At 37.8% G+C, this 11,500-nt stretch overlaps 3 protein-coding genes across 3 annotated transcripts; 2 read left to right on the top strand and 1 right to left on the bottom strand.

Annotated features, from left to right (window-relative positions):
* Positions 1-362: 362 nt before the first annotated feature.
* LOC18055062 (polyadenylate-binding protein-interacting protein 5) lies at positions 363-3,159 on the top strand. The gene is made up of 4 exons (XM_006450505.2): positions 363-429; positions 511-551; positions 1,514-1,929; positions 2,693-3,159. The coding sequence occupies exons 1-4, from the start codon at positions 422-424 to the stop codon at positions 2,855-2,857; spliced, it is 630 nt and encodes a 209-aa protein (XP_006450568.1). The 5' UTR covers positions 363-421; the 3' UTR covers positions 2,858-3,159.
* A 679-nt stretch (positions 3,160-3,838) lies between these two features.
* On the top strand, positions 3,839-6,889 carry LOC18055305 (dnaJ homolog subfamily B member 4). Its single transcript, XM_006450504.2, has 3 exons — positions 3,839-4,446; positions 4,789-5,198; positions 6,043-6,889. The coding sequence occupies exons 1-3, from the start codon at positions 4,282-4,284 to the stop codon at positions 6,479-6,481; spliced, it is 1,014 nt and encodes a 337-aa protein (XP_006450567.1). The 5' UTR covers positions 3,839-4,281; the 3' UTR covers positions 6,482-6,889.
* A 176-nt stretch (positions 6,890-7,065) lies between these two features.
* On the bottom strand, positions 7,066-11,470 carry LOC18055304 (death-inducer obliterator 1). The gene is made up of 4 exons (XM_006450503.2): positions 9,838-11,470; positions 9,199-9,319; positions 8,395-8,454; positions 7,066-8,292 (listed from the first exon to the last, which is right to left on the bottom strand). Exons 1-4 carry the CDS (start codon positions 11,391-11,393, stop codon positions 7,336-7,338), a joined length of 2,694 nt encoding a protein of 897 aa, XP_006450566.1. The 5' UTR covers positions 11,394-11,470; the 3' UTR covers positions 7,066-7,335.
* Between the last annotated feature and the right edge of the window lie 30 nt (positions 11,471-11,500).

The raw sequence follows: 11,500 nt of genomic DNA, 5'->3' as shown, positions 1-11,500 counted from the left end.
ATATTATATGAAATTAATGTGTGTTTAATGTAAAGTAAGAATTTCAAATTAACAGTGCAATATATATGTAAGCCTACAATAGATTAAGAAATTTATACTTGTGATAGCATAGTAAATTGAAGCCTGTAATAGAAAGAGAGATACAAGTTCACAATGGTATTACAACACAATTTGGTTGAGGGAATTGGATTGATTTCAAAATACTAAGGTTATTGTGTTTATGTTTCTAAATTACTCTCCTTACTCACGATTAATATTAAAAAAGAGGACCTTAATGATAATATTTATAAGGGTTTGTTAAGCAATAAATTAAACATTGCCACGCTGGCAAGAGGAATGAATTTGAAGCTGGCTCACGCTGAGCCTTCGATGAGTGTTAGGATAAAATAATCGTGTTTCCAAACGGAACCCATAACGCTCGATGTTCAAGTAAACGTCTTTGCTCTTTTTGTTACTCCAAAGGCTAAACCTCCCTCATCTATTATTAACTTTTTCTCGCCATTTCTTCAGATCTCTTCGATCATCATCAGCCTTTCGCATATTCAGATTTGGTAAACTATTTTATAATTTTGTTTTATTTCCACTATTGCGATCATACTTATCGCGTTATAATCGTTTGATGTAATAGTATTGTCGTGATTGATTGTTTGTGTCTGAAATAAGTTTCGATTTAATAGTTTCTTTCTTCTTCTTTTTTTTTTAATTTGATCAAGTGTGTTTTTTTAATTGAATTATTCGTAGATTCATATCGATATTTTAATTTGATAATTTATCTTTTTAATGTTTTGATTATGTTGATATGTTGGAATTAACCGCTAATACATGAAAACGAGTGAAGTAAAGTTGAAACAACCATAAAAACATGCTTGAAAATAGTCCTGAAATTAGGTTAATCTGGTTATATTCATTGTTAGGGTTGCTTTTGGGGGCAATTCGCTGCGAAAGCACTTGATGTGGCAGTAAGTGCTTCTCCAGAAAGCACATCGCGGTTGTGTTTGATCCTGAGTTGCCTTTGTCTATTTCATCCAAACATTGTCAATTAGACTAGAAAAGTACTTGTCGATGCACCTGAAGATAGTCTCATTGTCATTATGTTATTAGAGAAGCATATGATATAGATTAGAGTATGAATTTGATTTGAGCTTTACTAGTTCCTTGCTATGACTAGGCTTGTTCCAGATCATGCCACGGATATGAAAACATCCTTTTCCTCTTTCTGGAGAAAAGCATGATGAGTGGCAGAAGTTTTTTGCGGTTATTTGTTTTTAGTCATGACTTGACATATTTGACTAATTGATTCAGAGAATCTTTGTGTTGTGGCTGCTTGCTTAGGTTCTATTTCTGAGTGGGATATATATTCTAACAATTAACAGGCTGCAAGGTTTTTTATTTATGAAATGAGGTTCATGTATTTAGTTGGTGGCAAGTGGCAGGTTATATGCTTGGAATTTGTGCCACGTGCATAAGTATTTTTAAATTGAAACTGATTCTTTGTCCTTGTTTCTGAGTGAAGCAATGAGGCCAGGAGTTTCTTCTTTAAATCCGTATGCAGCATCATATGTACCGCTCTCTAAAAGGGAGGCATATGATAGGACGGAACCTATCACAAAAGATTTCAAGCGTAGCAATGAGAATGTCTGGTATGCACATCCTGGGCATGTAACACAGTATCATGGCAAAGTTTCTTGTGATTCCAGTGCTCAGAGCGCTCAAAAACTCCCCAATCCTGAAGGATCTACTGTGAAGAGCCAACCTCTTCATGGTTCTTATAGTTCTTCAAGTAAGCAGATGATGGATGAAGAATTTGAAATGGATTTGGAATATCTGCAGATGTCATTTCCCGGTTTATCAAATCAGTCTCTCACTGATGTTTATTTGGCGAACAATCAGGACTTGGATGCCACTGTTGACATGCTAACCCAACTTGAGGTAAGCTTTGCTGATGTATAACTATTGAGAGTTATCATTTAGGGGATTCGTGGTGTGAACTTTTATGTATTCTTTATCTTTCTTCCGGTGGATTGGTGTGTCGGAGAGAATGAGTTGGCCGTTTGATGTGCCTACCTCAAGCACCATGCATCATGTTAATGAATGGTTCAATCTCATTAAAATAAACTAATCAAATAGCAGAAGTCTTTCCTGATTCTTTTGTGAAACAAGAGCAGTCAAGGAAGTGTTGTTTCATGCTTGCTTGATGAATGGAGGTAATAGCAGGAGGGCTATTCGTCTGAACCCTATTGAGGCATTAATTTTATGCATTAGTGTTGTTTCAGTTTTGGAGAACAGCGTCTCCCACGATTGTGATCTATATACAACTGCTGAAAGTAATACATCTTTCTTCTTTGAAGTTTCGACCATCTCTCTTCAATTATCTCTCTTTTACTATAGATTAACGCTAAAATTTGATTTATCTCAGTCTTATACCTGCTGCTTTCATGCAATTTTTAGTAGTTAAAAGTGAGCAATTGCATCATATGATATGTTGAAATGTTTGTTTTAATTGCAAGCAAAATCCTATGCTTTTTGCTTAGTGACAAGAAGACCACTTGTCAAAGGTTGTCAGGAAAGTATATCGAAGCTACCATATTTAAATCATTTGTACTCGTTTCCTTTCCCCTTTTGTGAATTTAGCTTAGATTTTAGTGTCTCTTAATCCTTCAGTCATTGTAACAGTGGATTTCTTTCTCTGCAGTTTGACACTATTGAGTCTTCTGAAAATCTACCAGACACTTTGGACATTGGTGATGTTTCAGAATCAGGGTCTTCATCTGAGTGTGCAGCAATGAAACTGAAGACAGTGGTAGGTGAAGCCACTGCATCCTCATCTGGTTCCCCGGGCTCAACCGTCATGTCTTGATTGAATTTGTGAGAGACAAGTTGGATGTGTTTCCCTTTTGCCTTTTTTTTTGTTTTTTGTCTTGTTAACTTTTTACTAGTTGTAGAAGCATGTAATTAGGGGGTCCTTTACTTAGAGGTAATAGGCATCATACATATGTTTGGTTATGGTTGTATAGTTACAAGGTGCTTGTGTTCTAAGGTTTTTTGCCCTTCTGGCTTAATGCTTTTGTTAGATGGGTCAAAAGCCCCTTATGCAATTATAATGCAGAATATGGTTCTTTGAAATTCAAGTAAATGGTTCTTTCTCGATTTGCTTTGAAATGGTGTGGCCAGCAATAGTGCAGTGTTTTTAGCCTGTTCATTCATGAATTTCAATGTTGTTCTTAGGCTACTTCCATATCCATGAGATGTTAACAATATTGCCAAGCCCGTAGAAGCAATAGAACACAAAAGATCTTGTGAATGTTTGATTTTTTAATTTTTTTTTTTCTTTTCACTACTAAGGAATTCCTGTTCGAAAACACTACAGGTGAATCATCTCATTTCGCACTCACGTGGCCCATTGGGGTTTAGAATTTAGTGAGATTGCAACAGCTAAACTGTTGAGGGAACATCAATATCACGTCCTTGCGATCTCGTACACCAAAACAAGCAAAACAACAATCTTTCTAAAATATTATAATGCAAGTATCTTTTTGTTACATATGATGAAAACGTAAACCAATTCCATTTAAAGGAAAAGAAAAGAATAAGAAAACGGTCTAAAAGAAAACGGTCTCAAAGGTTTCCCTCCCAGAATACCCATGGCGATGAAGACTGCATCCAAGCGCCATGTAGACTAACAGTCATTGGAAATGCTGATGTGGCATTTTCAATGGAGAAGATGCTGTGCCGGATACGCAGAAAGGCCAAAAACAATATAAAAAAACAAAAGAGAGAACGCCATTTTTTTCTTTTTTTTTTCAATTTTAATGTTTTTTACAGACCGAACAGCCAAGAAACAAGCTAAATAACAATTCCGTTGCTTTCGGTTGTTAAACATACGTCTCCATCAGACGTTGTCTTAAACATTAAAAATAAATAAAAATTAAGACACCATAATAGATTGATTCAAAGATTCTTTCTTTTCAATCAATCTTTGACACCCAGATCAAAACTTTCCAATTGAAAACACCCAAAACGTGTTTGTTTCTTTTTTGGAGGGGGTCAATACCAAGAACTAAGATAGTTTCTTGTTAGCTTTACCAGTATCTTATTTTTTATCATTTTACCTAGTTATAATAAAAAAGAAAAGATTAGAAAAATAGAGGTATTTTGTTTTAATGATCTGGGTGTTTTTAGAATGATATGATCTGTAAATTTTTTGGTTAGTAGAATAAAATTTTGTATTCTTGTTGTTGGGTTGAATATTGTGGGTGTGATTGAATATAAAGAAAGGAGAAAATGGGTATGGATTATTACAACATACTGAAGGTGAACAAGAATGCAACAGAAGATGATCTCAAGAAATCTTATAGGAAATTGGCAATGAAATGGCACCCTGATAAAAACCCCAATGATAAGAAAGAAGCTGAAGCCAGATTTAAACAGATCTCTGAGGCTTATGAGGTATGCTTTTCTTCTGAGTTTTGTCTATTGATGGTTGTTTCCTTACTGATGGATTTTGTGTTTGTGATATTTGGATTAACAAAATAATAATAATAATAATGAAAAGAAAGGAATGTATCTGTTGGATTATTGATATGTTTCTTATTATCTTTAGGATTCAGCATGTATATTCAAATTAATTTTCCCTATGTCAACCAGTTCAGCAACCAAATGAAGCTGTAAGAAAATGGTGTTTGCTTAACATGGAATTTTTGCTATCCTTAGACAACAATGTCTGCAGTTATTTTCGCTATCTTCAGAGGACAATGTAATGGTGTATTTGAGAAGTTGTTGTGATTTCAGGTCTTGAGCGATCCTCAGAAGAGAGCGATTTATGATCAATATGGTGAAGAAGGGTTAAAAGACATGCCACCATCTAGCAGTAGTGGATACTCATATGCGAATGGTAGTGGTGGTAACTCTAAAGGGTTCAACCCAAGAAATGCTGAAGACATCTTTGCAGAATTCTTTGGCAGTTCACCTTTTGGATTTGGGTCAGCGGGACCTGGGAAGTCCACAAGGTTCCAGTCAGAGGGAGGAGGTACATTTGGAGGATTTGGTATGGGTGAAAATATTTTTCGAACTTATAGTGATGGGAGTGTGCCGAGGAAACCTCCGCCAGTGGAGAGCAAATTACCATGCAGCCTCGAGGAGCTATACTCTGGATCAACAAGGAAAATGAAGATTTCTAGAACTGTAGTTGATGCCAATGGGTATGTGCATTAGTCTCAGTAACTCATTTTCTTCCTCTTCTCCTTACCTTCTTTCTTCTCTACCCTTCTGCAGGTATTGTTTTAATAAGGTCTTGCAGCAGAGCTACCATTTATCCAACACAGAGCACTATGTTTGTAGTATGTTATATGGACTGAACCTTCAAGTGAAAGAACTAGCTCTTAAATTAGTTTCAAGCTTGGTTACAAGCATTGAGATTGTGCCTTTTTCTTCAGTTTATCACATCATATATGGCACTTGTTTTGTTTGTTTCTAGCTTCTTCAAGTTCTCATCATGCAAAAAAACCATCTTGCATCCATAACACATTTGACCAATTCGAACTTTATGGTATTTAAACAAGCTTACTGATTAAAGCATTAATAGGATTTTAGCGAAAATTGACAGTTTTATAAAGTTTTCCCTTGGGCTGACATTGTTACTCTGTTGAAATTCTACTCGGAAGGTTTAATAGACATTCTATGGTGGATTTTTCCATAGCATGTCAGTTTGTACATCATTTTTAGGGGAATATTTTAGTGAAAACTGAAAGAAGTTTGACGAATATGTTGAGAGGCAGATCAATTACTTAATTTTCAGTACTACTGTTACCATTTTCCAATTGGCAACACTTCGTGCTTGTTGTTATAAGAAAACAAGTTCTCAGTTAACAGATCCCTTGTTGTCCAGCTGAGACAAGTTATCAGTAGTATTCAGCATCATTGTCCCATCATACTACTTTCTGTTACTACTAATGAGTTTTTGCTTCATGGCAGCCTTGAATTTAAAAGAGTTACAAAAACTTAGAGGGCATGAATATCATACTGATTAAGTTCATAACTTTGCAGACGCCAAACACCAGAAAGTGAGATATTAACCATTGATGTGAAGCCTGGGTGGAAGAAGGGAACTAAGATTACTTTCCCGGATAAAGGAAATGAGCAGCCAAATCAGCTACCAGCAGACCTTGTATTTGTGATAGATGAGAAGCCCCATGATGTGTACAAGAGAGACAGCAATGACCTTATTGTGAATCACAAGGTGTCGCTAGCTGAAGCACTAGGGGGGACCTCAGTAAGTCTCATCACACTTGATGGCCGTGATCTTAACATTGCTGTAACAGATATAATTAGTCCTGGTTTTGAGCTTGGCATTCCTGGGGAGGGAATGCCAATCGCCAGAGAGCCAGGTAATAGGGGTGATCTAAGAATCAAATTTGAGGTGAAGTTCCCAACAAAATTGACACCAGAGCAACGAGCAGGACTAAAGCGTGCCTTGGGGGGTTGATAATTCTTGGACCTTTGCATATACATAAACAAATAGTTTGAGCTTGGCTGCCCCTAACAGTGGCCATTCCCCTGTTGACAAACTGTGGTATTTCACAGGTAGAGGTACCTGCATATTGAAATCTTTATCCGCTCCTATCTCTATCCTCTACATTTCACTTTTCTCAGTGCCCAGTATTTTTGTAATCTTGTAATTCCCACTATGATTCTTTTTATTTTTTTTCCTTTTTTGTGTCGTTATTGGATGTATAATGTAATTAACTCTTTGTCTCCCCCCCCCCCCCCCCACCAAACCCAAATTGTGGGTTGATTGGAGCCTAGGAATTTAGGGTTGTTCAATATTTTTTTTCTTTCACTGTACTTAATACTTATTATACTGGATGGTGAACCCTCCAGTAGATTTCATCCAGCCAGTGTATTATTCACTCATTCTTTAGAAACACAACTTGTCATAATTCAATCTTTTTGACCGCTTTAGTTATTTATCATTTCTGTTGCTTCAGTATCATTAACACGATCCAAAAGTGTGCAATAAACTCCGAAAGTGTACGTTTACATACACCCGTAACTAAAGGTTCAGGCAGCTAATCCTCTAAAAACAGCGTTTACTTCGGGTATCGTGTTAAGTTTCTTTATTTTTTCAATCAAGTTAAATGGCAAATACCAATTGTTCTTGACATTTTTTTTGGGTTCCTCTCAAAATGCTATTTTCTGGACAGCCCATGTAGCAAAGTTATGTAGAGAACTAGTTTTTCCGTTTGCTATAAACAGAAAAGACTACAACTCAACTACTGGCGGTTACAAAGTTAAAAGAAACGAAACTAGAACACTGGATTTACAATAAAAGTAATTAATTCAAAACCCTCTACTTTTCGGGGCATCTTGACGCCAGGCTGCCCCCGGTTGCCCATAAAATTGAACTCCTCCAGCTCCAGGTTGAGACGGAGGAGCAGTATATGTTCCGTGCTGGGTCCATTGATTTTGTTGTGGGGCTTGCATAACGTTCATTTGGGGCTGCAATGACAAGGATGGCTGACGATATTGTTCATGGGGTTGCATCAATCCTACATGCCGTTGTTGGTTAACCATGGGGGGTCGCTTGTAGCCATGAACTGGCTGTGCAGACTGTGGCTGCCACTCCGGGATGTCATCGTCGTCGTCATTCCATGGCTGAATTGCAACCCCAATACCCCTCCTGTCTGAAGAGGCAGCACCTTGGGGCTGTCCATATTTATGTATAAGCTCTCTTATTTGATCCACAGGACGTGACGGAGTCTGGGGATGATGCAAAGGGGCCACTGGCCCCCGAGGGGTATGTTGGATTGAACCACCAGAAAAGTTAAACTCAGGAAGGTCATCATCATCCCGGGCAGCTCCAGGGCCAAACCCAGGAGGAACTTCATCATCATCATCATCATCATCCTCTTGAGCAGGGTGTTTAGCATAAATAGAGTGTCTGGCATGAGACATTGAAGTTTTCGGTGTAGGACTCACGTTCATGTTTGTATTAGTTGTAGTGGTGGTAGTATCCTTATCTTGATGTCTCCTAGTAGAAGTGAAGTGTTTCTTAGAGGCATGCTTATGGTGTGAAGCTGAGTTTGGTGATATTGTTGAAGTTAATTGAGCTTTTTTCCATACAAGAACACCAATTAGACCATTATCAATAGCACCGAGTGCCTCGAGATGGTCTTTAGGGACGATCTTGCTCAGCAAGTCAATCGTTTTCGAGTGAGGCGGGCAAAAATAAAGCTCAATGCCGGGGCCAGGCTCAGCAATACCCACTCTCCCATCCGACACATAGGATTCAGCAACCTGCAAAAATAATCACATACAGCAAATTAAGTACAAGTCAGTCACTACAACCAGCAGCAAAAGGGTCCACACAATTACTAATAAATGGCTAAAGCTTAATACCTCCGACAGATTCTTACGATCACTTTTTGGGGACGCCTCCTTGCCAACAACGTGCATAATCTGCAAAACATTTAAATATATTAGCAAAACCATCCAGAGTAAGTCAAATAGAAAACCAATATTTATTACACTCTAAATAACTAATTTGGTGCCACAAAAATAAAAAGATAAAAAGATACATACATGTCAATCTGCCCCAAACCCAAAACGTAATTATTATTTTTTTCCTTGATCTTTATGTGGAACGGTATAATAAATTTCCGTACTTATTACCATTGAAAATAACAATAAATAAATATTAATTTAATTTGATAATGGCCACTTTGAACATGATGTTGTCAGTTGGACAATAATTGTTTAAAAGAGAATGGACGTCTGCTGATTCTTATGTGGGTAACTTCACAGTCTCTCCAATTACATCAATTAATTGAAATTTTAAATTGTAAAATTGATCCCATCTCGCTATTCATCCACCAGAATATTGTGAGCCGCTGTTGCCAGACCCAGCAAAGTGCTTGCTGTTTTGCCTAATTGATCCTAATACCAGCTGTGCTTCTTTCACCTATAAATAACTTTGATTATGTAAAATTATCTCACCCCAAGCTGCTCTTAAATATGTGATCATTGACCTAAAAAAGTAATTTTCTGTGGATAAAAAGACCCTAAATGCATCAGTAGCAAATAAAAGAATAAAAAAATTGGATAGAAGGGCTTTTCTTCCTTCTTCCTTCCTTTTTGGTTTGTAAATAGAGGGAACAACAAACAGGTCACATATTTAATACAGTGCAAACAAACTTGAGATACCATTACAGCACGACTTCGAGACATTGGAAGCTGTTGCAGGTATTTCTCAAATGCATCAAGTTTCACCCTCCCCTTGATTTCAAGGAAGCTAGCCCACTCCTTTGTTGAGGTTTTTTCACCACTGAAATAATAAAATCAGATTAGCAACACAAAATAAGAACATAAAAGGAAATAATCTACCATCTACTTTCCAATAAGTTAAAATTACTGGCATCTCTCCTCCAGATACTAATTCTATCATATAATACCATTAACATTCTTCCCAAACAGGCTCCAAATGATGGGAAATCTATTTTTATCAAGAAGGGACAAATCATTTTGCAGGGTTTATGCTTTTCCATCCTCTCCTAAAAATTCTTGTGTTCTAAGCACAAGAATGCAAAGAAAAGAAAATATAGAACGCGCAACGCGGTAAACAAACATCGTCTTAACTCAGAGAACTCAACTAATTAAAATAATAATTGCAGTATCAGAAATAATATTATGCTGCACACAGGGCACTATCTCTGCAATTCATCAGATCCATTGTCCTGACAGATAGGATGCTTAGCAGTATCATGGATCATATGCTTATTAATGATGACAAACAATTGTAGGAAGAAATACAGTGTACTTGAAAACATAAAAATGTTCACACACCTTTTGAAGATGCCAGTTACCGAGGCCATGGCTGAGATATTAAGCTGAAGCAAGCCCTCCCAGACAAGTTCACTCTTTGATGCAACAACAGGAGCTGCAGTTTCTGATTTTACAGGACTATCATTGTGCTTCGAAAGAGTATCAGATTTAGTTTCTGTTCCTTCAACATTGTCATGTTTGGCTGGTGTAGCATTAACAGGATCTTGTTGAGTCTGGAGCGACTTTGACTTGGAACCAACTTCTGTATCATCCCTGTCCAACTTGGGTGTGGGTGTTGATTTTTCAGCATCCCCAGATATATCTTCAAATGGAGGCTCTGAATTAAGGGATTCCATGAATTCATCAAGAGAGACAATTGGAGGAAGAAATTCAGCATCTTTCATTTCATTATCAACCATGAGCCCTTGCATCAAATCAGTAGCTTCGCTTGATGGAATGGTAATGGTGCATTGATCTTCCTGTCCTTCAAGATTACTTTTTTTTTCAAGGGGCTGCGGCATTTGATTCCTTTTTTGTTTGACAGATTTAGAAGGGGGAGAGGCTCCTCCTTCATTCTCTTGTCCTGATCTCCGATCATGTGAGCTTATGCCAAGAGACACGTCCATGGAAGTAGTATCAACTTGTTCAACTTCAACTTGGAATTCACCTTTATGCGTCTTCTTCACCATCCGCCTTATATCAACATCTGAATCCGGTAAAACTACCATTTGGGCCAACTCCTGGGCTTTTGCCATTCTCCACTGAGAGAGCTCCTTAGAAGCAAGTTCCTCCGCAGTCATGGAACATAAACGTTCTGGGAGAATTTCTCCTGACATAACTTTTTCTCTCAGTTCAGGGTTATTGTGATCCTTTAAATTGAACAAAAGAGATCTGCCCTTTTCTTTATACTTCTTATTCACACCTCCAAATAATTTAAAAAGTTCAGCTTCAATTTTAGATGCCAATATCTGTGGAGATTGATCTGGTGGTGGTTCTCCCCTGCCTCCATCTCCAACCACTTTCTGATTTCTCAACTCCTGATTTTCTACAGTTGGAAGTTCATTTTTCTCTTGAACGCCTATTACAGGTTCCAGCACCCAAGAGAGTCCATTTCCCTGCAGAAGTTCATCTCTGGCAAAAAAGTTGTCACTAAACGGAACATCTTCATCTGGCAGATGATTGCCATATTGAAAATCTTCCCCACTGCATTTTGGGATCTGCATAGCTGTAGATGTATTACCATTAGTAAAATTTTGTTGGGTTCCACTTCGAACATCTGTGGACATTGCAGAAGAACCTTCCTTTGAGGTTGCCGCTTCCTTGGGTGCCGCAGAGACAGGCTCAACAGTATCAGAAGCAGCAAGTACAGAACCATTGGGTTGAGAAATCCCCTGCAACTTTCCAGGAATAGTTGCAGCCTCATTCTGAGAACTTTTTTCTGCATTTGAAGATTTATCTTGTGAAACTAAGGCCAGCGCAGCAGCCAAATTTTCCCTCATCTTGGACCTCACAGATTCGAGAGAGCCACTTTGAACCTTTGCAGATGATTGCAAATGAGCATTTTGACTTTTCTGCATCAATGGCTTCTGTGGCGCAGATTTACCGGGTACGGAATCCTTTTGTACTACTTTCTTATTTGAGGCTGGCGAATGTTGTGATCACGTGGCAGGCCCGCAATCTGGGA

The sequence above is a fragment of the Citrus clementina genome, unplaced genomic scaffold (assembly GCF_000493195.1).
Source record: "Citrus clementina cultivar Clemenules unplaced genomic scaffold, Citrus_clementina_v1.0 scaffold_1, whole genome shotgun sequence".
Taxonomy (NCBI): Eukaryota; Viridiplantae; Streptophyta; class Magnoliopsida; order Sapindales; family Rutaceae; genus Citrus; species Citrus x clementina.
The sequence above is the reverse complement of the archived record's forward strand: the minus strand, read 5'-3'. Positions and strand labels throughout refer to the sequence as shown.